This window comes from Trifolium pratense, linkage group LG6 (assembly GCF_020283565.1).
Source record: "Trifolium pratense cultivar HEN17-A07 linkage group LG6, ARS_RC_1.1, whole genome shotgun sequence".
NCBI lineage: Eukaryota > Viridiplantae > Streptophyta > Magnoliopsida > Fabales > Fabaceae > Trifolium > Trifolium pratense.
The window spans coordinates 22,280,440-22,307,185 of record NC_060064.1 but is presented as its reverse complement, the minus strand read 5'-3'; the positions used below and the strand labels follow the sequence as shown (position 1 = coordinate 22,307,185).

General features: G+C 34.4%; 2 protein-coding genes and 1 long non-coding RNA gene across 6 annotated transcripts; 2 read left to right on the top strand and 1 right to left on the bottom strand.

Annotated features, from left to right (window-relative positions):
- Window positions 1-919: 919 nt before the first annotated feature.
- Window positions 920-17,220, bottom strand: LOC123892791 (kinesin-like protein KIN-UB). Its single transcript, XM_045942659.1, has 19 exons — window positions 16,924-17,220; window positions 14,493-14,593; window positions 14,248-14,370; window positions 13,898-14,083; window positions 13,282-13,503; window positions 12,987-13,143; window positions 12,127-12,276; window positions 11,484-11,572; window positions 10,851-11,054; window positions 9,534-9,641; window positions 6,593-6,727; window positions 6,356-6,487; window positions 5,183-5,321; window positions 4,084-4,176; window positions 3,244-3,369; window positions 2,954-3,079; window positions 2,223-2,366; window positions 1,552-1,680; window positions 920-1,465 (listed from the first exon to the last, which is right to left on the bottom strand). The coding sequence occupies exons 1-19, from the start codon at window positions 17,063-17,065 to the stop codon at window positions 1,305-1,307; spliced, it is 2,667 nt and encodes an 888-aa protein (XP_045798615.1). The 5' UTR covers window positions 17,066-17,220; the 3' UTR covers window positions 920-1,304.
- A 1,044-nt stretch (window positions 17,221-18,264) lies between these two features.
- Window positions 18,265-20,782, top strand: LOC123892790. Of its 3 annotated transcripts, XR_006803281.1 has the most exons (3): window positions 18,265-18,737; window positions 20,119-20,553; window positions 20,756-20,782. It is a non-coding gene; the product is annotated as an uncharacterized LOC123892790 (long non-coding RNA). The 3 variants fall into 3 exon arrangements; XR_006803280.1 differs by lacking the exon at window positions 20,756-20,782 and having other exon boundaries at window positions 20,174-20,558; XR_006803279.1 differs by lacking the exon at window positions 20,756-20,782 and having other exon boundaries at window positions 20,119-20,558.
- A 2,445-nt stretch (window positions 20,783-23,227) lies between these two features.
- Window positions 23,228-26,459, top strand: LOC123892789 (4-hydroxy-tetrahydrodipicolinate synthase, chloroplastic-like). Of its 2 annotated transcripts, none has more exons than XM_045942656.1 (3): window positions 23,228-23,453; window positions 24,870-24,950; window positions 25,377-26,459. In XM_045942656.1, exons 1-3 carry the CDS (start codon window positions 23,383-23,385, stop codon window positions 26,302-26,304), a joined length of 1,080 nt encoding a protein of 359 aa, XP_045798612.1. In that variant the 5' UTR covers window positions 23,228-23,382; the 3' UTR covers window positions 26,305-26,459. The 2 variants fall into 2 exon arrangements, with proteins under 2 accessions (XP_045798612.1, XP_045798613.1); XM_045942657.1 differs by having other exon boundaries at window positions 23,236-23,448; window positions 24,868-24,950.
- The last annotated feature ends 287 nt before the right edge of the window (window positions 26,460-26,746 follow it).

Below are 26,746 nucleotides of genomic sequence, written 5' to 3'. Positions count from 1 at the left end.
GAAATCGACTTAAATCTCCAATATCTTGTTTGATAATTGACTTTACCCATATCTCCCAAATCGACCTGTTGTGCTTCAGCATTGTTATTTCATTTCTCTCAAATCTCTCTTATTGATACAGTTAGAATTTAGAAAAATGGGGATCCAAACTTTCAATTTAAAAAACTAGAGCGACGCGATGCAAAGTAAAAAAAGAAAATGAAGGTTAAAAACCAAACTTTGAATTAGCAGCCCCTTCTTTAAAAAACCAAAATAAAATGTATAAATAAAAAAAAAAAAGAAAAGAAATATTTGTTATTAATATATAAAAAAAAAATGACAAAAAAAATCAGGGACTTGTGCAAATGCAAGAATCTTTTACTAATTTAAAAAAAATAATTTTTAGGAGTTTTAGAAGTTTGTAAAAAAAAAATCACAAGGTTTTCTCAATAACTAATTTTTGGATTACTTTTACTTTGATGCGAAAAATCTTACAAGAAGTCAACTAGCGCACATATTATTAACAATGGAGATTTGAGAGATATGAATTTAAAGCTATATTGGAATTTAAATTCATATCAATCTTCTAACTCCTTAATAACAAATTCATCAATGCCTTAGTAAAAAAAACATCCATGTACACCCAACAAATAATTAAGGAGGTGTACGTATAGAATAGAAAGAGGAGAATATAATTATAGTAAAACATTGAGCCTCAAAATAGTATATAAGTGATATATAGATACTAAGATCCCTTCAAGGCATAGTTCTTAAAATAAAAAAAAGAATTTTATCTCTAATCAAAGGCCAACTCTTTAAACAAATCTAAGTTATCTTGTGCGATAAGTCTCATTAGTTGTACACAGAGAATAACTCGGTCTACAAAATTAACACTCCAATAATTGGAAAAATCAAACGATTACTTTCTTGCACAGGAAGCTAAAAAATAAGATAATTTTCATTACTTACACAAATCAATATTAAAATACAGCAGTAGCCAGTTCCATGTAATTTGAGCTACTCAAAATTTGACTAACCCAATTTTACTTGACATATATTCTCTCACCTTCTTCGCCCCACCCATAAATACCACGTCTCACTTCATCTACTTCCCCCTCTCTGACATAAATACTTACATTCTAAGTTAGTAATGGCTAGATATCACAAACGTGCATGCTAAATCCCTGCTTCTCTTGAGTACAAAAAAAATAGCAAGATTTGCAACAACTGCCCCCAATGCCACTTAAAAGAATATGAAGAACCAGTAGATCGGTCTCACAAGTTGTAGGACGAGAACTAATATGTAGTACTAGGTAGAGTTGTGGTCAATAATCTATACGCAATCGTCGTAATTCAGATTTGAATGCTGTGATAGAACTGAGAGTCTTATGAGCAAGACTCCGTATATCTTCTCGTGAACAATCCGTTGAAATCCTGACAAGTTCCCAAAGAGCACCTCCACTAATCATGTCTTTTGCATTTGCTTCTGCAATGTTTATAACCTCAGTTGCTTTAAGTTTTATAATGATGTACTTGCAAATATTGAAAAAATGTGATAAGAAATCATATTACCATGTTGTGCCAAGTGACAAAGTGCAAGCTCAATGTGACGCCTGATCGGCGCAGCTTCATTATTAGCATTTTGCACTATCCACGGAAGTGCACCATCTTCTATCAGTATAGATCTGCCAGTTTTTATCCCTGAGAGTGCAAATTATATTAGTAAGAGCAACCCCATCGTTTAAAAGAACCATCTTAGTTTTTCTACTTCATAGGAGTAGTGTGACGTGGATGACACTGTAGATAACTGTTTCGAAGTAAGAACATGTTCTTATCTGAAAAGTGGGCCAATTACAAGTTCATATTTGAAATTACCATCGGAATAAATATGGTATGGTATATGTTCTTAATTATTACATGGCTTGGGTTGACACACTTATCTTAATATAAGAACCAAAAATCAGTTCTATGGTGGGAGATGGTCTAACGATCCAAACTAAACCTCCTCATTTCATCACTTTATTTTTAGCATAAATATTTTCAGTTTTTTTTTGGTAAGTGTAGTGGGCAAAAAAGATGGCAGTGGCTTGCCTAGAAACGTGAATTTTACCTTAGTTATCGGATGACTGATATTTTGATGACAGTTAACTAGTAACAATTTTATCCATTTTATATCCAATTTGACATGTACACTTAACATTTTCACCGTTGAAAATCATATAACAATGTGGAAGAAAGTAGACCTTGATTAGAAGCTCGAGACTCGCATTTTGCAAAATTGGCAATTCCTCGTGCAACTTGGGAAAGAACATCTGGATGTCCACATCTTACAATTCCTAGTAAGGCCTTGATACCTCCCTGAGATCTCAGAGTCATCAATATTTTATCTGGATGAAGAAAGACAACATTATGAATAAATTACAAAAGATGTCTTGTGATGGTAATATGAAGATAATGGTGATTTTAAATGTAAAATCTACAGGTAAAAACACCATTTTCAAATACAACTTAATGACAGAAAAACTAAATGAAGAACATTGACAATGAAGCTTGCACAGAAGTTTCATATAATATGGCGAGTTCACCCAACACATTTCATAGAGAAAGTAGAAAAGTAGAAAATTACTCTTGTAATCTCTAAAATAGAAAGTCCCAAAATATCTCAGCTTTAAACGACATTACTTTGTAAAATTAGCGAATTAAATCTCTCTGACAGACTGATTATATGAAGCAGCATCTGGATTAGTTTATTCCATCAGTGTCAATGCAAAGTAGCATGTATATTATTATCACCAAGGACAACCATTCAGGATAAATGTCGTCAATCATGGCATCAAAATCAGACGCGTACATCACCACCAACCTGGTATGCCTTTTAACTAATTTCCCAATTGTTTTTATTTGATAGTTAAAAAATATATTTTCAAAATTAAGATTTTAGCAACATGAATGACAAGGAAGCAAGGAAATATACCATTTCCACATAGGTTAGCAATTGCCCCAGCAACCATTCGAAGAGTTTGGGGATCTTCGGCATCAGATGCAGCCATTGACAGCAGAGTAATTCCTCCTTCAGCCATTATAAGTTCTTGATTCGCTTCTGAATTGCCACAAAAGAAAGCAAGACAATATCAATAATTCAATACTAAAATTAATTAAATGCAAGACCACAAATTAACTGTACTGGTAACAAAGTCTGATGCAAGATCCTTTTATCTAAAATATTTCAAAGAAATAAATAAAAAATACTACAATCAACATCACCATTCATGGCAAGATTGGCAATCGCCCCAGCAGCTACTCTGCGAACAGTTTCATCTTCATATCTTCGAAGAAGCGTCAGCAAGGAAGTAAGACCACCAGCTTCAACAATTCTCTTTTGATTAGCCTCTGCATATTAGATTGAGATAAATTACTAAACATACCGTACAAGTAACAAAAGGCACAAGATCATACACAACGAAAAGATTAAAGTCAAAATTAAGACTTCAGTATGAATGCAATGAAAATTTGGAAAGAAATACGAAAATAGTCAAGGGGGTGGGACCAAAGTGAAAACAAAGATGTGACTGCAAGTTGCTTTCAACAACATTTACCCATAAGAGAGAAGAAACTTTATGGAAAATTATGCAAATTAATTTTTCACGTATATAAAACTTTCCTGATTAACAACATCCTAAATAGTATTGAAGGGAAAGTCGACAGAGAGTATTTAGAATTTCTATTTCTAACAAAAAATTAGAAAAGGGAAAACATAGCTTGCTCTATTTGTAGGTCTATGATTGAAAGAAAAAAAAGACTATGCAGCAAGGTTATATACATGGCAAAAACAAAGCAATAAAAAAAACAAAGAACCACAGAAGCATAATTTTCAGGATCTACAAATTGAGCATCACAATTCACAAATGAAGATACGGGTGAATAATCAAAACATAGGCCAAATATCTGAAAGCTCTGATTTCTGAACAAAACAAATATACAAAAGACGACCATTTTTATTTCACCCGTCCAGAATTCATATAACTTGGAGAAAAGAAAGAGACAAAAAAATGCAACATCTGGTAACACTACAGAGTAGAGGCTTAGGAAAAGTTTAGCTTCTACCTTCGGCTGCTAGGTTGGCCACCACTTTCACAGCATGAATTCGTACATTGGCATCATCTGACTCCAGCAATGACAAGATCTTTTGTAATCCAACTGTTAAAATAATGTTTCATATTAGCATGAATGATCTGATGTTTATTCTAGTGTTGTAAAAAGGGCAGTAAATCGGTGGAGCAGCCCCTGCCACTATAAGATATGCAGTAGAAGAGCAGTTCAGTGTGGCCGCCATAGCGGTCAAAATAACCGATGATGCGGCCGCTAAAGCGCCACTCGCCAGAGTAAGTTAACCAAAAAAAGATCTTAAAATTTATAGGTTTTGGCTTTTTAGCTTGGGGTAATTTAGGAACTTTGAAATTAAAAGACACCAGAACAGTTTTTGGGCTTCTCTCTCAGTAGTGTCTCACTCCTACTGTCATCTTTCGCCCTCTCAGTGGTCAGTCATAGGCTCATAGCTAGCTGTTGAATTTTTATATGTATAGCATAAATTATAGAAACTATATATAAAATTTCAAAATAGCAGTCTTTGCACTATCCACTATCTTAGAAATGGGTGTTGGGCCTAACTCAACCCTACAAAACCGGCTTGTAAGGTGAGGATTGCCTCTAGTATATAAACACTTAGTCAGGTCATCTCTCAACCGATGTGGGACTCTTAACACACCCCCTCACGCCCAGCACTATTGGGCTTGGTGTGTGGATATAAACAGTAGGTGGCCCGATAGTGGAAACCTGATAACAGGTGGCCCAACGGATCGTGGAGAGGCTCTGATACCATCTTAGAATTGAGTATTGGGCTTAACTCATCCTTACAAAACCGGCTTGTAAGGTGAGGACTTGCTTATAAACACTACACAGGCCATATCTCTTAGCAATGTGGGACTAAATCCACCCCTTCACACCCAACACAATGAAGGTGTTGGAGGCTGCAATGAAGGCAACTCAAATGCCGCAATTAGGCAGATGGGGGCGGACCGCAATGAAGGCGGAATATCCAACACACTATCTCGCACTTTTGGGGTTGGCTGCTATTCAGGATTGATGACACAGGATTGATGACATTGGTGTAAGTAATCAATGCATAACTTAAGACAACATGTACCTTGCTCAAAGAGTGTAGCAACAGGTGACTTATGACCATTCGCAGCATCTTTGAATTGGGAATGCCTAACTTGAGTCACAGAGGAATCTGTTGCAGAAAATGTACTCCCTGAGCTTCCACCTTCCAAACATCTTCTCATCTATGATTGTAACATTAAATAAATGATGTTGAAGTTATGCTAAAAATAAAAACATAACATGCAGCTAGAGGCTATGCAGAAACAAAAGAACTTCATCTCATAACAAACCACTACCAATTTCAATGTGCTAGACGAGATTTCCATATTGACGGAACTTTAAAATGTAAATATGTTAAGAACACTGAGAAACTAGCTTCTGGTTCTCCTAAATTTGAATTCAAGTAGTTTCAAAATCCTAATACAACTAGACTATCATATAGTTCATTGTTGTATTTTTGTTTCAGAGGAAAAGCTCATAAGTTAATGAATGTTGTCCTCACATTTGTTTGGAGTAGCATTATGTTTGATACTCTGCTTATATTTATGTTGACGAGTTTCTATAACTAGTACACAATGATATTGAAGAGGGTTCATTTTATAACCACTTTTCAATTACACTGCAAAGCTAATGCATGAAATCCATGCTAAAATTTATTACTGAAGCATATGCTGAATCTTTAGTCAACCTAAAACAAATACCTGCTCAATTTCATAGTTCAATTGCAATAATTTTTTTTTGAACAAGGTTCGATTGCAATAATTGACTTCTTAACTTCATCTCATAACAAACCACTACCAATTTCAATGTGCTAGACGAGATTTCCATATTGACGGAACTTTTTGAAGAACTTTCAAATGTAAATATGTTTAGAACACTGAGAAACTAGCTTCTGGTTCTCCTAAATTGAATTCAAGTAGTTTCAAAATCCTAATACAACTAGACTATCATATAGTTCATTGTTGTATTTTTGTTTCAGAGGAAAAGCTCATAAGTTAATGAATGTTGTCCTCACATTTGTTTGGAGTAGCATTATGTTTGATACTTTGATCTCTATTGGTGATCTGCTTATATTTATGTTGACGAGTTTCTATAACTAGTACACAATCATTTTATAACCACTTTTCAATTACACTGCAAAGCTAATGCATGAAATCCATGCTAAAATTTATTACTGAAGCATATGCTGAATCTTTAGTCAACCTAAAACAAATACCTGCTCAATTTCATAGTTCGATTGCAATAATTGACTTCTTAATATTATTATTTCTTCTTCAAGTTTCTTCTTCTGATGAGCTTCATCCTCCAGGAGGTTGTGAAGCTTTGTAATCTCAAAACACCCTCCTTCCTAGTACACAATAAAAAGTTTCTAATTTACCAGAAATACATGATTGAAAAAAGAAAAGAAAAAAAAACAGAAGCCAGAGAAGTTTTCCATTTAAAAGAAACTCACCTCTGGTTGTGTATATTTCTCCAGTTGCCATTTTAGACGTGCCACCTCTTCTTCAGCTGCCTTTCTTCTATTGCTTTCAGTTTCGAGCAGCATTTTGAGCTCAGCAACTTCGTCTGCAGAAGATTGTGCAGGCCCCTGTGCCAAAAAGACATAAATAGCTAAACAAATAAGCACAAAAAAAAAATATATATTTACCCGAAAGCAGGGAAAAGATGTAAATAGAACTCCACAAGGCAGACCAAGTCACAAGCCAGTTGCAAAGATAAATTTTACTACATCCGTTCCAAAATATCTCTCTTTAGTAAGTTGCACACAAATTAACAAATGTAGTTAATTATGTAAAGGACAGGGAAACTGAGTTACTTTACAAAATTACCCTTCGTTAACGGTATGACAGAAATTTAAAAAATTGGAAAAAGTGAGTAACAAATAGCAAGGGAAATCGGAGGAAAAGTAACATTAATACTTCATTCATATTAAAAAAAACGACATATAGAATGAGAATCGTTTTTACTAGAATGACATATTGTAGGACGGGGGGACAAAAGAACCAGTGAAGATTGAAGTGTTAATCATACAATTGAATTAAGTACAAACAGGCTATAATAAGTTAATAACTTAGTCAAAAACAAGGAAAGGCTACTAAGAAAACCCATATGTAAGCCGAGAAAAACAATTCAAATCTCATTCTCAGCTCTTAGAGAAATTCTTAAATTTTCAAAAGCAAAATTCATGTTAATCTCAGATAGAGGCGCGTAGCGCTGACCCCTAAAAATGCTATAGTGGGTAGCGGCATGAGCACTATTGTGAAGACTAAAAAAGTAAAAACCATGTACAAAAGTAAATATAAATTCCAACATGCATAAATACTAAAAAATAAAAAGGAAAAAACCACAAAATTAAAGGGACATTCATACTCATGGCTACAGTGTGGAACTTCAACTGCAGACATATTACTGAAATTGAAATATGCTTTTTTTTTTTTTTTGGTGATAACAAATTGAAATATGCTTTAATATTAGCATTAAGGATGGAAATGCCCAGGTCAGGCCTGAACAATTTCCCAAATCTAAGGCAGTAATAGTATGGCCTACATACATGACACAGACCCTTTTTGAAGTTTGGCATAGCTTTGTTAAAATTTTGGATTGACCCAAAACCTATTTAAAGACCTACTTTATAATAATCCCTTTAAATAGGCCAACAAGTCTACCTCTAGGCTCTAGATAGGCCAATAGGTTAAAGCCTTCAAATAAAATAACAAATAAATAATTTCAATACATTGAAGTCAGGATCCAATGCGATAAAAATAAAATAAAACAAATGCCTTTTTCCGCTAGGCGAGATATCAACGGCAACAATAATAATATCTTGTTTACATTACTTAAATAGACACACCGTTACATGGGGAAATAAAAATTGATGGACTAAAAAGTCAACTATTTTAGTTAAATTTTTTTTTTTTTTTATTAAAAACCTTAGCCTTACTTAGGGTGTGTTTGGTTTGGAAGAGAAGTTGTGAAGAGAGAAATAGGTAAGAGGGAGTATGAGAAGAGAGAAATAGGTGAGAAATAAAGTAGGTTTGAGGTATTGATTGGTTTAAAAGAAAGATAAGAGAAATAGGAAAGAGAGAAGTGTTGGTTGTTTTAAAAAATAAATAAATACCCTCCAATTTAAATTATCTATATTTTTTTTTAACTCAGTTAATTAATTTATTAAACTACCCCTTTTTTTTTTTACAAAACTACCTCATTTTTTTTAAACTACCCCATATTTTTATTAATTATTAGTTTTAAAAAAGGTGTATTCCCCACTTGGTTCATCATCAAGAAGCGGTAATCCAATTAACTAGCTTTATAAAACAAAAACAAAAACAAAAATTCTCAGTTTACTCATGTTCTTCGACATTAGCAATAAAAACAATATGACTGCAAGTTGTTGCCTTCAAAATTGTGTTCATTCCCAAGTAAGCAAAATGGCTTTAGTTTAGCTTTTTTTTTTTTGATAAGCAGCTTTAGTTTAGCTTTGATTTTGTGTGTTACAAGCCTAAAAGGGAATGGAGGATTGAGATGTGCAAATCATGAAAAGGGGGGAGTGCTATGGCTGTGAATTATGAGTAGGAAGAGATAAGGGTATTAGTGGAATAACAGAAAAAATTGGTCTTTCCTCTTCCTTTCTTCGCTGATCAGCGAAGACTTACAAAAGTGGTGGGCCCCACCATATTTCAGTCTTTCTTTCTTATTTCTTTGATGCACCAAACAAGAGAAAGTGGCACTCTCTCCTCTCTTCCCTTATTCTCTCTTCCCTAATTTCTCTTAAAACAAACACAGGCTTAGTAAATAGTGTAATCATAAAATGCAGTCATAGAAGTGTAGTGAGACTTGCTTAACAAAATTTAGAATTAGAAAGTCAATATGACTGGGTAGAAATAAAAGAATTTTGACTCCAATACTGCCTACAGCCTACCTCAGTCATGAATTACAAAGAGAATGGATGATAAATATCCTTCCTAACAAAGTAACAAAGTAACACCACAGGAAACACCCAAGAGAAGAAAAATAAGACCAAACAAAGCCACCAAACCCCTAAACATATATGATAGAGAAAACATTAATAGCATATCATTTACAATAAATTGGAGCCAAATGCCAAATCTTAACCACATCAAATGTTGTGCTATAAAAACTGCTTGGAAAATAAACAAAATATGTTCTAACCAAATATATGCCAAAGAATAGCATAGATTGCAAATTGTAACAAAAAATGGGTTCTTAACTTGAGTTTGACCAAAAGTTAACAAATAATCGAGAATTGGCCTGGGAACCTAGGACACACCCAGTATCCCCCCGGCAATGCTAAACCAGACTAAACTAACACGTGTTCCATAAAAACTCACAACTAACCAAAAAATATGGAGGTGGCATAGTTTAAAAAGGAATACCTCTCCATTATCAGTATGACAATCGTGTCTATCTTGATTCAACACCAATTTCTGTTCCAGCTCCTTTACAATTCCCATATACTCCATCTGGCATTTCAGTTTCTCTTTCTGCAGGGTATACAATCATACCACTCCATGTAAGACATTGACCAAAGATTAAAGATGTTTTAAAAAAAAAATGTTAAAAGTTAGCATCTTCAGGGATTTATATTTTCAACAGAATATGACATGACGGTTCCATGTCTTATATCTGCTATGTAAGGAATTAGATATAGCCTTAAAAAATATGATAACAAACAATGAAAAATAATTAACAAAATGCAGATAATCCGTAATAGTTGTAAACCGTGTGTGTCCCTCTCATTTTAGATATGTCACTTCTTATCCTCAAAATAAACAAGCTGGGATTTTTTCTTTGCAAAAAAAAAAAAAGAAATAACGCTCATCATATCCTATCCTTGGTTAACAGGTCATGGATTCCGATACCAACTTGAATATGAATATTTCTCATTAACTTGAAAATGGTTGAAACCGCTATTTATATACATAAGAGATGGAGCATATCTAATTAGGAATGCTATCCTATCATAACTCCAAAAGATACTAACAAATCATACTACAATAAATAACAATATCTCAACAGCTAAGTTGTATCTATAAGAGATGCGGATGCCTAGAACTTAATAAAAGTATTCCAGCCGAATAGAAACCCTCTTGTTTTAGATATACCAATTCCCATCCTTAAAAAACACAAGCTGAAATGATTCTTTAGAAAATAACACTCATAAGAGTCTCTCCTTAGTTTACAAGATATGGATTCTGTTTAGCCAAGTCATACCCCATAAATCATAAGTACCATACAATCTGTACATTCTGTTCACAGTACCTGAAATGTTGGAACCACGCATGAACTTATCTATTAAAATAACCATCTATGCAAGCAGTGTGCATACAACAACCAAGCCTTCTAGTTCTACCACTAAGTGGGATTGGGCTACATGGATCAAACGACGCCATAATATTCTATCATATATCATTATCCAACTCATTAATCTCTAGGTCTTAATAGTTTCTCATGTAGTTTTTCTAGATCTTCCTCCGCCTCTAGTGATTTGACTACATCTGATCTACTCTCCTTGCTATATAATCTACAGGTCTTCTCTCTACATGCCCAACCCACCAAAACCAAGCATTGCATTATGCATAACATCCGTGAAATACTTCAAAACTAAAAGAACCTATTCCAAAAACAAACAAAAAAAACATGCAGTCAACACTGTGCTACACTGCTAGTTTCATATAGATAATGCAACAAACCTCAAATTCATTAGCAAATTTTCTCTCAGCCTCCATAATACGACACTGTGCCTCCAAATTTATTTTTTCAATGTCATCCTCAAAAGATTTCTGCTGCCTCTCATTCTCTGCAATGAGCTTATCCAACTGTATTTCAAGTTTTCGTGACAAGCTTTTATAATCAAACTCCTCCTTTATTTTCAGCATATTCTCAACTTTCATAGCCTGAGACATATAATACACATCACTTATGAGTTAAATAGAACATACATAAAAGAGAAAATGTCAGTAACAACTCGGTCTAAATCAAAAAGTTCAAGAAGAATAAGATGCTGGATATGATTAGGAAAATTTTAACTTGGAGGAATGAGCATTGATCTAATTAAGATACCCGTAAGAGTATCTTAATGCATGGCACAGGGAGACAGGTATAGAATCTAGCGTACTCAAATTATAGTATTTAATAACTTCTGACACAAGAGTCCAATATGAATGGCTATTCAAATTCAAAATATTTCCCAACACTGATACCAAAACACTTCAAAATAAAAAAGGAAAACACAAAATGAGACAAATATTAAGAGTTAAGTTGATATATTTGTATTAATTAAAAATTGTATATTACAGTACAGGTACTCAAATATGAAACCTGACCCTTTGGCCAAACAATATGGTACTGGAAGTCTCTCCTCGATGACGTGGAGATGGACCAATAGTCACTATCAATGAAGTCCTAGCTGTGCCTGCAAATTAGTGGAAAACATTAAACATGGAATATAGAATACTAGAACAAGCTCCAGTGGTGAGGGGTTTGGTCTAGTGGTGAGGGGTTTGGGTAGTATGCTAGAGGTCCTGGGTTCGATCCTCAGCTCCATTGTAAACATAAAAAAAAAAAGAATAATAGAACAAAAATTCTCATAGTTACAAAATATAGAATAATATCGAGCAATAATGGCATGCGGTGCAAAGAATAAGAGACTAAATGTGTCAATCCAGGATTTGAGAAACCAGTTAACCCAGACCGTGAATGAGGGATCCTATTGGAATTGGGATCCCAAGGAAACTTGGGCCTTTATTACTTGGACGTTCTTCCGGAACTGGTACAGAAATGGGTGCTTTTTTTTTACGTTGTTTACCATAGCTATTGGGGGGTTTCAGGGAAGACCTATGTGGGGAACCTTTTGGGTGTGGGATGCATTGTTACACTGAAATATTTGAATTTTGATCGCATAATGTGAAGAACCAGAGGCTAAGAATAAGATATGTCTAAGAAAATATATAGATTAAGGCAACTTACCACCAAAAGAATCTCGGAGCATCCTGGTGAGCTTCGAATCACGAAATGGAACGTGAGCATTATTCTCTGCCAGAGCATTAATACATTTTCCCAGTGAACTAAGTGAAAGATTTATAGATTTAGCTTCCTCAAGCATGAGCCCTTCACTTCCTGGTGGGGAAAAAGAAGACAAATATTAAGAACATATCAACTGTCTCCCCTGTTTGGATAACCAACTTAATTAAATGCTTATAGCATAATCACTTATCATATAAGTGTTTATGTATAAGCTCTTTCTATAACAAAAGATAAAATAAAGCAAACTTGTTTTCATATAAGCTACCATGTAGAACTTATGGACATGAGTTGAAAACGGCTTATGAACATGTCATAAGTTGTTTCCATAGGCTCTCTCAAACAGGCTCAAAGGTTCATAAGCTAATATAAGTCAATACAAAATAAACCCTTAATAACAAAAGCTACTAAGCCATTAAAGTTAAGACAAGGACCAACACCGACCAAATGTATGCATTTCAAAACCCACAATAAACAACGAATAATATAGCAGATGATTCGTTTGGACTCGGTTATTTTTTAATTAATGTTCACTAATAATTACAAAAAATGTTTTAGTTTTCAGTTTTTCCTGTTTTCAAGATTTTGTGAAGGATCTGGTGAAATAATTAAACACGGAGAAGCCACTCCCAGAAAATGGTGATTCATTTCAATGCTTCACAGAGAAGCCACTCTCAGCATAATGCATGCATTCATCCATGACGATGCTTCACAGAGAAGCCACTCTCAGAAAATGGTGATTCATTTCATGACATGCATAATGCCATAATAATTAAATACGTAAAAATTTTAAGTTCAGTGCACACCTGATTTATGAACACGCTCTGAACCTGCTAAGTCAACCACAACCAACTTGCTCTTCCGAACAAGTGGTTTTGAAGGTTTAATCAAGTGCGAGACATCACCATTTTGACTAGTAGATACAATATCTTCGCTTTCTACGACAGACCTCTTAATATGTACCTGTTTAATATTAGAAAATATAACTTCATCAAGATTGGATATTAATTTTAAGGAATTGCAAAAAGAAGCTAGCTGCATTTCTTTATTTGCAATGAATAAAAAAAACCAAAAGGAAAACAAAAAGTTTTATTGTTTCACCGTCAGCATAGCGTGACTACGAGAAGACTCGGTGTTCATTTTGGTATTAGCAGCAACACGATTAGCTTCCCCTATTCTTAACAACTCCAAAAAGCTCTGCTGATCCCTGATATCTACAAGAGTTGCCCCAGGCAAAGATACATCACCGGTTCTTGGATCTTCGACTATTGGAATGTTATCATTTGCTGGATTAAGCAAGTCCTGAAGAGTCTCCATGTAAAGCTACACATTTATAGCAAACAAAATATGAGATACAGTTTCTACGAAATTCAAAATACCCTGTAAGAGTTGTGTTATTTGAACGTAAGAATATAGACGCCATATGTGACATCTTATGTGTTTATCTCAATCTCTCTCTTACTTTTTATCTTCTACAACTTACATTTTAAAAACACAAAAAACCAAAGGAGGACACGCCGTATTTAACATCAAAATCTTGATGTCAAATATCATTACTCGAAATAATATGTAAACAAAGAATTATTTAATGATAAAACAAAATGGGGGGGGTGGGGTGGGGGGGGGGTGGGGGTGGGGGGGGGTGGGTGGGGGGGGGGATAGAAGATAAAAGTTGATAGATATGATTCAAAAAGCCTTAATGCACATAAAATTCAACCTGCAGATACGAGACGGTGACAGAATCAGTAGCTGGAGATAAATCGGCAAGAATATCCTCCATGGAACGCACCATGATTCCACGACTTGAGGTGTCTCCTTCACCTAGTTGTCCAAGAGTAAACGTTTTTCCCGTTCCAGTTTGACCATAAGCCATCACAGTCCCATTATAGCCATCAAGGACACTCTGCCAACCACATATCGATCACATGTTAAACTATATAAGTATATAACATAGAAAAAGAGGACAATATCGTGACAAATACAGAGTGCTAAAACCAGAAAAAATATTTATCAAATCAACAACTGGGCAAAGGGTTAAACATTTAGGATGTGCACCATTTTACAGACCTCAACAACTGGCTTAGCCACAACCTCGTAGACACGCTTTTGTGATGCAGATTGAGTAAGCACCTCATCAAATTCAAAGGTATCTGAATCCCAATTATTTCTGCGAAGTTTCAGTCTTTTAAGCTGAAGGAGAGTAAAAATGCAAAAGGACAAACATCAAAAAAAATCCAAAAAGTGTATATATCTATAAATCAAAGCAATGCACAATTTTACAGACAGTTATTAATTAAATAAAATGAATGCACCTCTGGTTGTAATTCAACGCAGTCACCAAAATCGGCATCTGCCATCTCTTCTTCAGCATTCCGAGGTCTCAATCTTACAGCCACCCGAACTCTTCCAGGCACTGTACAGAAAATTATAGGATAACGAGTGAAGTGATACCACCCATTGAGATTCTAAAAGTTTAGACAAATATGGAAATTGAGATTGAGCATTTCAACAAAGATAATGATGTTATGCTAATGCTTAAGTGACCAGCATTTAGCAGACAAGACATTTATATTTATACACACTCGCTATTAATTACATGTAATGTTTACACGAAAATCAATGCAAGTGCAACTTCCTAAGTACACAAATGATTCAAATCATAGTAATTGAATCAACAAATACAATACATGAACCTATGAATTTTCACGCTGCCATTTCCAACTGTCGCCTTTGCTGTTTCCAATACCACCATACCACAAAGCACGATAAAAAAGAGAAAAATTGCAATTGCCATGTTGTTTTCAAGCATTGGCTTTAATTCAAAATAAATTGACAAAAGCATAACGACAACTCACTGAAATCAGACTTTGAACTCTAATATGTCCACAATCTCTAGACATATTGACTAGCTACCATTAAGGACCTTTAAACCCTATGCTATAATGAACTGATCAGTAGCCTTTTCACCATCAATAATACAAAGGATGCTCAAGTCCAACCCAACATTCACCTATCAAAGCCTGGTTGGTCCATTTTCTTCCCAACACAGGGCATTGGTTCCATATCAGATATAACCTATATCACTAGGAATTGGATTTAAAGAATTTTAGTGTCATTGGCATTTTAATACCTAAACTTATGTTAACCATGCATTTAATATGATTCAAAGGTTTCAGCTATTAACTTCACAAATCACTTCCCGTAACAATAATTGAAAGACAAAATGCAGTTGAAATTCAAAAGTTGCATCGCTTCAGAGATATTTTCCCATTAGAATGAAATTCTTCAAAATATCTTTTACAAAATAAGACAACACATTAGAATGCTATGAGGAATAGGAGAATAATACAGTTTCCATTTAAGCAACAAAAATAAACAAGCTAACAAAAACAAAACACACAATACACTTAAGTAAAAATGATGAAAGTAAATATCAAGAACAACCACAGAACTAGGCATGGCAATAAAACCCATACCCGTGGGTACCCGCCCAAACCATACCCACTTTGACGGGGAAAACCCGAGTTGACTGGGTTTGGGTTTGGGTTTGGGTTTTCCCCGATTTCAAAAGATGGGGTTGGGGCGGGTAATGGGTACATTGATACCCACCCCGAACCCATCCCCGAACCCGTCCCATTTATACTAAAAATATATTACACATCTTTTAAATTAGAAACGGTTAAACAATCTCTTAAATTACATTCATATATTTTTTATTTGAGTATTAAACAAACTATTTTCACTATTTTTTTCTTTATTTAAAAAAAATATTGTTGAGAGAAAATAATTTTGGATATTTAACTTTTTTTTTAAAATAAAAAAGCTAAAATACAATCTAAATTCATGTGGAAAGAAGCGTAACGGGGATGCCCGAAACCCGTTGGGGATACCCGATCCCCGTTGGGTATGGGTTTGGGATTGTCCTTTTTATCCCCGCTCGAATTTGGGATGGGTTTGGGGAATACCCGAACTTTATGAGTTTGGGTTTGGGGAGGGCAAAACCCGTCCCCGCCCCGCCCCATTGCCATGCCTACACAGAACAAGCTTACAAGCAGGAACCAATCACATCAAAAGACAAAAGGAGCACCCAGACCAAACCAACAATAGACTGTAGAATCATTGAAAACCTAAGAGAACAAACACTTCAAAAAAAAATTCCACGGAACCTCTGTTATACTTAATAAACGTACTACTAATCAAAACACAATCAAAAGCTTACAGACATTACTTTTCTTTTCAATGAGAAAATTATGCAATCACAATCACATCTTCATCCCCGAGCTCTAACGACACAACATATCAATAATTCCAGATCTAAACTACAATTACAGGAGTTTAAATAAACAACGTTCTCCATGCATCTGATTATTATTATTATTATTCAACAAACGGTTGGTCCAATATCACATGCTAGCTTTCTAATTCAACATTCTAACAGTTAAAATTTACCTAAAATACACACATGTAATTGTAAACCAGAACATAAATGAGCAATCAAAAACAAATCGGTGCAATATAAATTATGAACAAACTGGTCCACTCCGTGAACAACCACTCTAATCATTACTAGGTCAAGCAAAAAGTCATAATCAAAGAGTTAATGAATCATCTACATATAGTGAGCTTCATTATTGCGTTGTAATTGTAATTGAGAGCTACATTTCCGTTACAACATACACACGCACGCAGTTGTTGATTTCATTTTTTAGGTTTTGGTGAAATTGAAAAGGTGGAGGAACTAACCGGCGTCATTTCGTGTGGCGGAGTTAGGGCGGCGAAATCCGGATCCCGGTGAAGGAGAGGAAGCGCGGGGACGAGGCTTGAGAGGACGATCGAATTTGGCGCTTCCTCTTTGAGCGCCATTTCGGTGAAGGTTTGAAGCCATGGGGAGAGAGAAAGAGATAGAAAATGGAAATGGTGTTTAGCGGTTTTTGGAAACTTAAATCGAAGCGGAAGTAGAGAGAATAGAAGAAGAAAATGGGAGAGGTGTTGTGGGGTCCAGTAGTTAGAACTGCACTGTTTTTTTTTTTTTTTTTATATATATAAGTAAGTACTGTGCTTTGAGTTTGAGAGAGAGCCCGTGGACTTTGGAGTGGAGGTAAAATTTAAAACACACGGTTTTTTCAATTTTAACCATCATTTGTTAGGTGAGTAAAAAAAAATCATCATTTGTTAGGAAGGTTTTAAAAATGAGAATTATTTTGGTGCCCTGATTTCTCGTGTGCACGGCTAATTTTTTATTTTATTTTTTTGTCATTTAAATAATAAATATTATAAAAATGATGAAATTTTATAAATATTATCCGTTATATAACTAACGGATCAGTTAGTGGTTGGGTTTTCTGCCTCAATCAAATGTTTGTCAAGTGGACATGTCATACCCCCGTCTCTTTATATGTACTTTCGTTCACTTCACTTCTCCCTCTTCTCATACTAGCGGAAAACGAGGTCGCTACAATATAACTTTACTTCTCTGGAGTCCAAATTTAGGCCACCAAGATAGATACTGGAGCTAGGCAAGTGGGACAATCCCGGACACAAACTTTTCGGTTCAGACTAGTTAAGTGGCTGCATGTAGGACCGAAAATAAAACTTGTAGAGGATGCTGAGCAAGACGGTGATAAACATTGTCGGATAGAACATTCTCATCCTTTTGGTTGTCATTGTTAATTTTATTAATTTTTTTTGTCTAACGTGTAATATTTAATTTCTCTTGGAGGAAGATTTCATTCACTTCGAAGTTGAAACATTTGACAAAGTATATAAGTTGATGTAATTTTTCTATCTAATTTATAAGATTAATTTGCTTTAAGTTGTAACAAATCTATTTTTCTGTCTATCCTGTTATCATTTTTGTTTCATGTCACAGACTTGACGCTACTTAAGTAGAGGACGACGCCAAAACAGAAATAAAAAAATGCAGATTGTTACTATAAAGAAATATTCGATAAAAACAACCACATATTACATTGGGAATGAAGATCGTAAATTAGAAACAGTTGTGAACTCTAGAAGCTAGGGCGTTGTTCACCCTTCTTGTATCGCGCAAGTGGAGACGGCCGTTGAGCTGGCTCAGCTGGCAGGGGCGGATCCAGTGCATGGTGAGGGTGTGCACCTGCACACCCTGAAATTTGAAAATTTCCACCGGTACCCCTCTTTTTTTCTAATTTTGACCACCCTGAATATTTTATTTTGCACCTTGACCCCTTGACACCCAAAGTCTGAAACTCCACTCTCACAATACAATTTCACACTTCTCTCTACACTTCTCTCTAAACTAATATTCTCTCATATCATGTCAAAACTATTCACACAAACCACCGAAAATCTGATCTGAAGATTCTGAACCGGCGGCGGCGACCACTCCAGCCACCACCATTGTCCATGACCGCGCGAGATCTCCTCTCAGTCTCCTATCTCTGCGATTTTTCAGTGCGATTTCTCCATTTTAATTTCTCTGCGATTTTGTTGTGCGAATTTCTCAGATTTCTGTGCGATTTCTCTCCCTATTCATCGCCACAACCCTTCCTCACGAAGATTCAGACAACATTAGCAAGGTAATTGATCTTGATTTTAGGGTTTTGTTAATTTTTTTAATTTAGGGTTTTTTGAAAATTATGAATGAATTGAGATTTTAGTGTTTTAGGGTTTTATGAAATTTTGTTGGAAGTTTGTGATTTATTCTTATCTATAATTTTTATTGTGATTGGAATTTTGTTCATTTATGAAATCAGTTTATTAGTTTGTTACCTTTGTAATTTTTGGGATTCTACTAGTTAGGTGGGTGTGGCCGTGTGGGTGATGTGTTTCTCTGCTAAAATTTTGCAGCTTATTGTGTTTGTGTTGGTTTAGTTTTCTCAACTACATGTATCACATTCTCAATATAATGATTGTGTTTGTGTTGGTTTATTCTTGTCTGCGAGATTTGTTCTTCCCCATCTCTATCTTTGTTGGTCATCACTGCATAGATCTGTCACAAGTTTAGGTACCATTTTGTGTCTATTGTTAGCAAAGCTCCTGTGGCCAACCGTTTTTGAGATATGAATTCCATTTTTTAAATTTTAGAGTTTGGTTCTATTATGTGTTGAAAGTTTTCTGGATCATCTTTTAAATTGGTTTCGAGTTGGATCCTATTTTTTCACTGAAGTTTTTAATCTGGGTATATTGAAGCGGATCATCATTGACCCAAGTTTCAATTTTGGGATTTTATTTTGTGTTGTTTAATCCCATTTTCTGTATTGTTCAGATTATAATTTTTCTTTCTTTCTTATATGACTTTGTAATTTTAGCCAAAATGATTTGTCCTGACCATGTTGAAGGTGCGGAAGAAGAAAAGCAACAACTCCATCAATTTTCCATTTACATTCTATTTAATTTGAGTGAAAAGTAGCAACTTGAATTTTTGCAGATGGGAAACAGGATTAATGGTGGGAAGATGATGTTGAGAGATGAAAAGTTTTGAATACGCTTTCCTTTGTTCTATCAATTTTAGCAATATGTATTCTGATCCCAAGTGGGAATGGGATGGTAAGCAGGTTGGTGTTCTGGTTAATAGCTTTGTTTTTCATGTCATATATGCTTTCTTTGCAATGGATAACCCCGGAAAATGTAGAATCCTCTCTAGTTTGTATACCTGTCCTTTTCATTTTTACTTTAATTCAGACTAGCCAATTCAATGTACCTAATTGGAAGCGCAGTGTTAAGAACCTGAGGATGCAATAGGAGAAACAACAATGAAGGTTGTGGGTCAGAGATAGATTAGTACAATCATTAATGAGATCCGCAACTCAAACAACCACCGGCCAAATTCATTGGTTCTCATTGTTATAGTTTGTTTTGTTTATGTTTATCTTTCTATAGATTTTGTTGATTTGATTGTTTATGTTTGAATCCATGACCTATTTATGTACTATTTTTCCATTGAATTTTTCTTGGTAGGATTTTTAATGGGGGAGGATTCTCACACCCTAAGTTTTAGCTATTCTTTGTGCAGAAGCTGAAGGGTGTGGAAGAAGCACCCTGGTATGCTCTTAATATAGCTGAACTACCACATAGGATTGTATTTGCATCTTTGGAAGGAATTGGTGATCTTTCACAAAAGTTGGTTGAAACTAGAAGACATGTTGTTTATCCATTAGTTTATCAACTATTGAAGTTAGCGATGATTTTACCTGTCGCCACAACAACCGTCGAACGTTCCTTTTCTGCCATGAAGATTGTAAAAACTAGATTACGCAATCGAATGGGGGACAAATAGATGAATGATTGTCTGGTGACTTATATTGAAAGCGATGTGTTGGAGCAAATTGATGATGAGCCGATTATTCAACGATTTCAGAGCATGGATTCGCGTAAAGGACAATTATAAAGAATGTATGTAGTTGTTTTTGATACATTATTATTATTATTATTATTATTATTTATTATTATTATTTTTTTAACAGCATTTTGATACATTATAAATTGAGTACAATGTAATTTTTTGAGTATACGACTTATATATATATATATATATATATATATATATGATTATACTTATTTATTAAAGTTTAATATTTTGCACCCACTGAGCCAGGGTCCTGGATCCGCCACTGGTGCTTCAGATCAGCTAATATAACATCAACGTGAATCCTAAAAAGATTCGGTTTCCCGCATTTGTAGTAAACTGCAACTAGGTGAGTGTTCTTTTGGAATTCTAAAATCTCTATTTTGTTGAGTTGTGAATGAATGAAAAATGTGAAACAAAATATCCACCCCGTATTTATACAGGTTCTTGTGCATTTTTGAGTTTTATAAATATTTTGTATTGATTTCTTCTGCTACTTAAGTAGCAGATTTTTGTACCGGATAGTTCGCTACTTAAGTAATAAATATACAATGGTCAGATTTTTTGGATCTTTGGTAACAGTCAATGGTCAATTATGGTGGCCAGTTTTGATTGGCCACCAGTAGCGGGTATTACTTTACTTCAACCAATAAAATTCAACCTAAAAAACTATAAATTGTATCATTTCTTCTCATTCTCTCATTTCTTCTCTCATATTGTTTTAGTTTAGTGTTTTTTTAGTTTCGTTATTTTAGGTGATAACGGCCTCAAAATTCGTCGCTGATTAGTTATAACGATCTCATCCATGTTTTTTTATGACGACGATTGAGATCATTATGCTACTCGACGAGGAACTTTTTGGGACCTATTGGGATCATTAATTATAACTAATCCAAAGGGATCTGCCTTTTACTCCAAGAAGGCTGATGTTCAAGAAGGAAGAGGGCGAGTTCATAATCTAAATTTATTTTTATGTACTTTTTCTTTCAAATGTAATTTTTTTATTTGTTTCACGTTGTAACTCTTCAATAAATTTATTAGTATTGAAATATTAATGTTTCAATGTAATGTAAATTCCTATTAAATATAATTCTTTTTTGGCAAAAAATTTAAAATTTGTCACAAGGTTTTCTGGAGGCGTGAAATCTTAAATCAATCAAACTTTTGAAAATTTTTACCCATCAGCTACTTGTGTAGCGCAAGGGTAATTTGATAATTTAGCAGGGCGCGTGAGAAAAATCGGTAGGCTGCTAAAAGAAATTCTCTTTAAAAATTGCAACTAGTATGTAAATTTAAATAATGGTTTAAAAATAAATTTATTTTTTTGTAAGAAGAAATATAAATTAAACTTCAAAGTATGAGAAAGAGGTTTTGATTAAATCAACGACACAATTTATAACGATGTTAGAGTACAAAAGTAAGAATTTATTTTATCGTCCCACAAAGACTGATGCGATATTGATGTCGTTCAACAATTAATATAATTTTAAGTAAAGGGTTTTGAAGATGATTGTTGGTGAAAGTTCGAGAAAGTATGATAACGATAAAGAAATGATGAAAATAACAGAGAAACGAGATTGCTGAGATTAGATTTTATTAACTCATTCATTTGTATTTCCCTAATCAGTTATATAGATTTTAGTTATCTACCAATATTATCATTTATCGCTCGTCGTACGTTTCCATGTCCAGATAACGCCGAGATATCTATTATACCTATTAACCTCTGATGTTTCGGATGATCAATCAATACAATAACATTAAGATTTGATACTTTGAGTGAATATTAAACCTAAATCTATCTCTTGAATTTAGAGTTCAGTAGATATCATCATAGTTCTTAGATTCAAAAGGTATATGTCTATAACAATTAAATCCAAGGATAAAACATCAAAATCAAAGATAATATCAACATTAATAGATAATCTAAAATCATACATAACACCTTGATAAAGATAAATACATACCATTAGAGTAAATTAAATCTAATCCCAACAAAAGAGATATTAGCTATTCATTGTTATGAAATCTTTATAAAAGAATAAAGAACACTCAATTTAATTACATCTTTTGGTAATCGAGACTACGAATAGTTTATATACAACACCACACCTTTCAAACCACCTAGGCGCATTTTCTACAAAGGACAGAACCGTGACGAGGAGAAATTATGAAGATGGAGAAAAACACCTTTGATTTATAGGTTGAAAGAGAATTGTAACAGTCTCAATATCAAAACAAGAAGAAATTATCGTTTTAGTACATTCAACACAAATTTTCGGGTTTAAAAAAATATAAGTCAATTTCGAGGTTTAGATAAATAAGAAAAATATGTTTTTGGATTCAATTTTGTTTTTATTTTTTTATTTGGTGTCTCCCTGCAATAAGTGAATGAATTGTGCATCATTCTCGCTTGCTACGTTTGCCATTTTTTTTTAACAGACTTCGACGTCAGGGATCAAAATCAAAAGAATTTGCACAAAATTTTTTTTTTAAATAAAAAAAATACAAGACGAAAACCAAAAATTCCCGAACTTATAAAGACGAATTGGTTATTTAAACCAAAGATAAATAACCTAATTGAAGAAAAAAAAAAGAAGATAAATAAGATAAGATAAAAAATCTTGCATTTATAAAACATGCTTATAAATAAGTTTAATAAATAAATTATAAATTATCTATCTTTTTTTATACATTAAAAATATGTATTAGTATTAAACTAATGAAAAAGGGAGCACGCAATACTCGCCGCAGCCTCACTTGGTCGCAGTCTTCTTTTCCACACTGCCAATTCTACAATTCAAGTATTGAACATCAAGATCACACTCAGTCTCACCTGTTCCGAGTCGATTCAGATTCAGATTTGATTTATTATTATGGCTACATGCTTCAGAGGATCCGTTTTTCCGGTTTCTCCTTCCAATGTTACCACTAACAAAAATACCAGGTCCAAAATTTTCATTATTTTGTTCTCAATTTGGTTCTTCATACGCTGTTTTTTGAAATCTGAACGAATCATTGCAGTGTATTTATGTATGTTTCTTTGTGTACATGCATTTAGATTTTGGCTGAATCTGTGTTTGGTGAGGTTATTTATTGCTAGTTGTTATGCATGAATGATGATTATGTAGTTTTGTTACTCTGTTTCACTGATTAGTTATTAATTTGTTCGTTTTTGAAATCACCTTATTCAACAGTTTGTTTATTTAATAAAATGTTGTCATTATTTTGATTCTTGCGTTTTTGTAACATACATCATAGTGTTATTTTCAATCTAGCCATATTTGCAAGTAATGAATTCGATGAAAATAAACGGAGCGTCAGAGGTATATATATTTGTGGATTTGTTAAGACTTCAAGGTTTATTTGGATTGACTTATTTTTTAGCTTATGCGAAGCAGCTTATGCAAATAAATAAGATTTTATGTATTGTTAGTTTATGAAAAATAGTTTATAAAGAGACAATTTTTGTTAGTAAAAACTTATGAATTATCATAAATGTTTATTTATTTGCATAAGCTATTTTCATAAGCTAAAACATAAGCTAAATCCAAACGGGCCCTGTTGTGAATCCGAAGAATACCACACCAATAAATCCTTTAGTGTGTGGAGCAAACGAACAAGCAACCAAATCAAAATGGAATAAGCAATTAAACACAAAGGCTAAAACAAGTAAAAAACGATGAAGAACACAAAAATTGTTTACCCAGTTCGGTTATAGCAACCTACTCTGGGGGAGAGAGACTCTCCGTTCCACTATCAAACTTCCTTCTTGATTACAATGAGATTCAATACAAAGAGTTGCAATAAATAGATTTTCCCTATTTCTACCCTTTTCCCAAATTTCTTCCCGTGATCAAGAGATTTCAATGATAAGTGTTTCCCGGTGTTACAAAGATTATCCAACCCTAGAGAAACCCAAAAGGAACCCCTTTCAACCCTAGATTGAAGTTGGTGAAGAAACCCTTTGCAAAACCCCTTGTTTCTCTCTCTTGCGGCTGCAGAAAAACAGAACAGCAACATATATAGTTGCACCTGCGCCTAGCACCCACCAGGCTGCGCCTGGCGCAGCTAGACAGTGAGAAACAGGCCAAAAACTCCCGTAATTGCGCCTGGCGCGGAGCATACTGCTCCTAGCGCAGGACTGCTTCAAGAAACTGTTTTTCTGCTTCATTGGTTTCAAGGCAAAACTCTACAGGCCCTAAGTTTATCTACTGGCATAAGTTTGGTGAGACGGTTTGGGAGAACTTATAAACACAGCTTACGATAATTTTCATAAGTTTGTTTCAGCTTATTTTCATAAGTTGTTTCAGCAACATATATTGTTTCAGCTTAATGTTAAACGTTTCTCTGTATTATCCAGGTACTCTTGTTGGAAGCCTACACAAGCAGCTGTGAAATCCACTTTCCATCTCCCAATGCGCAGTTTTGAGATGAAAAATAGGTAACAAATTTACTGTTCCAAATTCATTAATTTTCATACTGAATTCTATATTTTCTATGTGCTTTCATCTTTTCATTTTTCTGGTTGATGTTTTGTGTATTACATGTGGTTATGTGATATGTCTGTATTGTGTAGATTGGAGGGAACTATAGAATGTATGCTTTGATCTGTGATATGTATCTTTGATCTGCAAAAAATTGACAAAAACAAAAGATTTTACTTTCTGATTTATGATATGTATCTTTGATCTGCAAACTTCTTATGCATTGATTTATATTTTCTCCCTAAATTGCAATTGTACTGCTGCATGTTTTAAGGAGTATATTTAAAAGGGTCTCACGTGTTTCTGGTGTCATGGCTGCCTGTTTGAGTTTTTGCTGCTTTTCACATAATCTGTACAAATGAAGCTATATATTGTATTTACAGGACTTGTACTGAGGACATAAAAAGTCTGAGATTGATAACTGCCATAAAAACTCCATACCTACCTGATGGTCGATTTGATCTTGAAGCATACGATGCTTTGGTAAATATGCAGATCGAGAATGGAGTTGAAGGTGTTATTGTTGGTGGCACAACTGGTGAAGGCCAACTAATGAGCTGGGAAGAGCACATAATGCTTATTGCGCACACAGTCAACTGTTTTGGTGGGAATATTAAGGTTATTGGAAATACCGGAAGCAACTCGACCAGGGAAGCAATTCATGCCACAGAGCAGGGTTTTGCAGTTGGAATGCATGCTGCCCTTCATATAAACCCTTACTATGGCAAAACCTCCTTGGATGGTATGGTTGCTCACTTTCAAAGTGTGCTTTCCATGGGGCCCACGATCATATATAATGTGCCTTCACGGACTGGTCAAGACATTCCTCCACATGTGATTCAAAACTTAGCTCAAAGTACTTGGTTGGCTGGTGTCAAAGAATGTGTTGGAAATGACCGGATCAAAGAGTATACTGATAATAGAATTGTTGTGTGGAGTGGGAACGATGATCAATGCCATGATGCTAGATGGGGTTATGGGGCTACTGGAGTTATATCTGTTGCAAGCAACCTAATTCCTGGTTTAATGCAACAACTCATGTTTGTAGGAAAAAATCCTGCTTTGAATTCTAAGCTCTTGCCTTTGATTGACTGGCTTTTCCACATGCCAAATCCCATTGGTTTGAACACGGCTTTAGCTCAACTTGGAGTTGTCAGGCCAGTTTTCAGGCTGCCATTTGTACCTCTCCCTTTGGAGAAAAGGATAGAATTTGTCAATTTGGTGAAGGAAATTGGTCGAGAGCATTTTGTTGGAACCGAAGACGTCCAGGTTCTTGATGACGACGACTTTTTCTTGGTTAGTCGTTATTAATTTAGGTGGTTAGTTGTTATTTACTTAGGTTACCTTGTAGACTTATTGTATCCCTTATGGGGTTTTCTGTGAAACTTAAAAGACAAGATTATGTATGTTGTAGTCCATGATTAGGTAAACTCGACTAATAAGATCTTGTTTCTTTTGACTGATTACTTTGTAGTTGGAAACTGGTTCAAATTTTGTTCGTAATTAAAACTATCTGCATATTGTATGAACCTTGTTTCAAATATGCCAAAACCATTTTACAGAAACAAACCCATTCATGCAATTTTAGAAGTCAGTTTTTGTTTAGAACTTGGATAGGTGGACATCAAACCATTGAAACATTATCATAATGAATAACAAGTTCTTGATTATCTTCCCTTACATTTATGTGTGGCAGTTTGCTTTCCTTCCCCTTAATTTTCTATTTTTAATGAAATTGTGACTTTTCTTTTTG